This window comes from Salpingoeca rosetta, assembly GCF_000188695.1.
Source record: "Salpingoeca rosetta unplaced genomic scaffold supercont1.23, whole genome shotgun sequence".
In the NCBI taxonomy this organism is placed as follows: Eukaryota; class Choanoflagellata; order Craspedida; family Salpingoecidae; genus Salpingoeca; species Salpingoeca rosetta.
Genome location: NW_004754911.1, coordinates 1,170,439 through 1,172,797, shown reverse-complemented (window position 1 = coordinate 1,172,797; position 2,359 = coordinate 1,170,439). Strand labels below are relative to the sequence as shown.

At 58.8% G+C, this 2,359-nt stretch overlaps 1 protein-coding gene across 1 annotated transcript in view; it reads left to right on the top strand.

Annotated features, from left to right (window-relative positions):
- Positions 1–141: 141 nt before the first annotated feature.
- PTSG_12746 (uncharacterized protein) overlaps positions 142–2,359 on the top strand; it is a gene marked incomplete at both ends in the record, with an annotated part of 4,538 nt that continues 2,320 nt past the window's right edge. The window contains 2 exons of the mRNA XM_004990705.1: positions 142–238; positions 952–2,267. Coding sequence (XP_004990762.1) covers positions 142–238; positions 952–2,267 — 1,413 coding nt within the window. The remainder of the gene's footprint in view (positions 239–951; positions 2,268–2,359) is intronic.

Genomic DNA, 2,359 nt, shown 5'->3' with positions numbered 1-2,359 from the left:
ACAGATAACCAGGCGGCCATCGCCATCGGCAACGACCACGTCACCAAGCCGCGCACGAAGCACATCCGGGTACGCCACCACTTCGTGCGGGAGCTCATCGCCGACGGAACCATTGTGCTGCAGCACTGTCCCGGCACGCGGATGGTTGCCGACGCGCTGACCAAGGCACTGGACAAGCAGACCTTGGAGCAGCACCTGCCACGACTGGTGGGAACCTCGACGGCTGTGTTGAGAGTCAGTGAGTTTCTGTTTTGTGTTGAGTCCTTCCTAATTTGCCTTCTCATGTGGTTTTGTCTTGTTTGCCAACAACACCTGCTTTGTGGTTTTTCCGTTGGCAAACATTCCTTCCTCTCTGCTGGCATGCATGTGTGCCAACTGCCTCTTCTCTCCTCCTCCTTCCCCTGCACACGTGAGTTGTGTGCCATGTGTGTGTGTGTGTGTGTGTGCATGCCCGTCATGCTTGGCAAATGCTATGCCTGCGTGCCATGTAGTGTTGTGAAGTGTTGTCTGTTGTGCATGCTTGCCTGCAAGCATTCATGCCATGCCTAGCATTGCTCTGCGCGCATGTATGCATGCTGCTCATTGTTTAGATTGTTTGTGTTCGTGCACACTCTGCCCATGTCGCCTTGGCAGCGTCATTGACTGTGTGTGCACTTGTCTAGTGTTTGTTTGAGCGTGCTGCCCGAGTTGATTAGGCAGCAGCTTGTTGTGCTTGTTCATTCTCCTTGTGTTCTTGTTTGTTGCGTTTGCCTACAGTAAACACACACACACACACCTGTCGTGTTTCTACAGATTATGAGACCCAGCCACTCCTGATCATCATCGCCACTTGTCTCACACTCGCTTGTGCTTCTTCTCTCCCTTCTGCTTGTTCCCCTCTCTTGTTTCTCCATCACCCTTCTTGAGCGTGCAGTATGTCTGACCCGTCGGACCACGTCGTTTCCACGCCAGGATTCAAGATGGACCTGCCCAAGTTCTCTGGCTCGCCCGGCACCTTTCATGCGTGGAGCATTCGCATGAAGATGGCGCTCAAGCTCCGCGGCGACGACGTCTGGGCAGCTGTGGAGGCAGGAGCATCGTCATCGGGAGGTCCAAGCTCAGCGACACGCTCAAGTGCAAGGAGACCGACAGCAGGAGATCACGCCAACCTCACCGCTGCAAACCTCATCGCGTCCACGCTCTCAGGCTACCCCCTTCTCCTCTTCACCAACGGAGAAGCAGACGTCAACGCCGGCCAAGGATGGGCCCGGCTCAAGGACCACTACGCTTCGCAGGACCGCCTCCGCATCGCAGAGCTCAAGGAGGCGCAGCTTCACGTCCCCTGCGGCAACCTCGCCCGCTTCTTCGAGCGACAAATGGAGCTGCAGCAGCAGTTGCAGGACGCAGGCGTGCGCCAGGACAACGAGGACCTCTTCACCATCGTCTGGAAGCAGCTGCCACGCTGGACAGCCCCGCTCACGCTTCCCTACTTTGCCAGTGGCCGCTTTCCCTCCCTCCTCGAGCTCAGCATCAGGCTGCAGCAGCTGGAGCAGCAGATGCGTGGTTCACGCACACAGCCGCAGGCAGGCGGCTTCATGGCAAGCGCACCGCCACGCAGAGGCGGAAGACGCGGCTTCTCCAACAACAGCAACAACCACGGACGCCAGGGACGCAACAATGGCAACAGCAACGGCAACAGCAACGGCAAAGGGCGCCGCTTCCGTGGCAACTGTCACTACTGTGGCAAGTATGGACACCGTGCAGCAGAGTGTCGCAAGAAGCAACGCGACAACGGAGCAACAGGCTTCACTGCACAGGCACAGCATCAACATGGTCAAAACGCAGCAACCTTCGTCGCTGCCACAGCTACTACACCCACGCAGCTGCACGACCCACTCACGTGGCTTGCAGACACGGGTGCTTCACACCACCTCACCTTCGTCAAGGACGCCTTCGTGGAGCTGACACCGCACCTGCAACAGCACCATCCACGCCACATCACTGCGTTTGGCGGCACACGTGTGCCCGTGCGCGGTGTTGGCTTTGTGCTGTTGCATGCACGCACGACGAGCGGAGCCACGATGCAGATTGTGTTGCAGGAGTGCCTCTACGTGCCCGAGGGCCAGGCCAACCTCATCGCCCTCGGTCGTCTGACCAGGGACAGCAGCGGCAGGCCAACGGGCCACTCGCAGCGTGATGGCGCTGATGGGCACTACGTGCGCTTCAGCCACGGAGCCGAGGTCAAGCTGAAGGAGCGCAACAGCCTCCGATGCTGGCCCATTGTTGCTGTTGGTCCATCCACGGCACACGGTCTCACCGCCGATGCCTGCAAGCAACACGCAGCAGCTCCTGCAGCCCAGAGCAAGGCACACACACCATC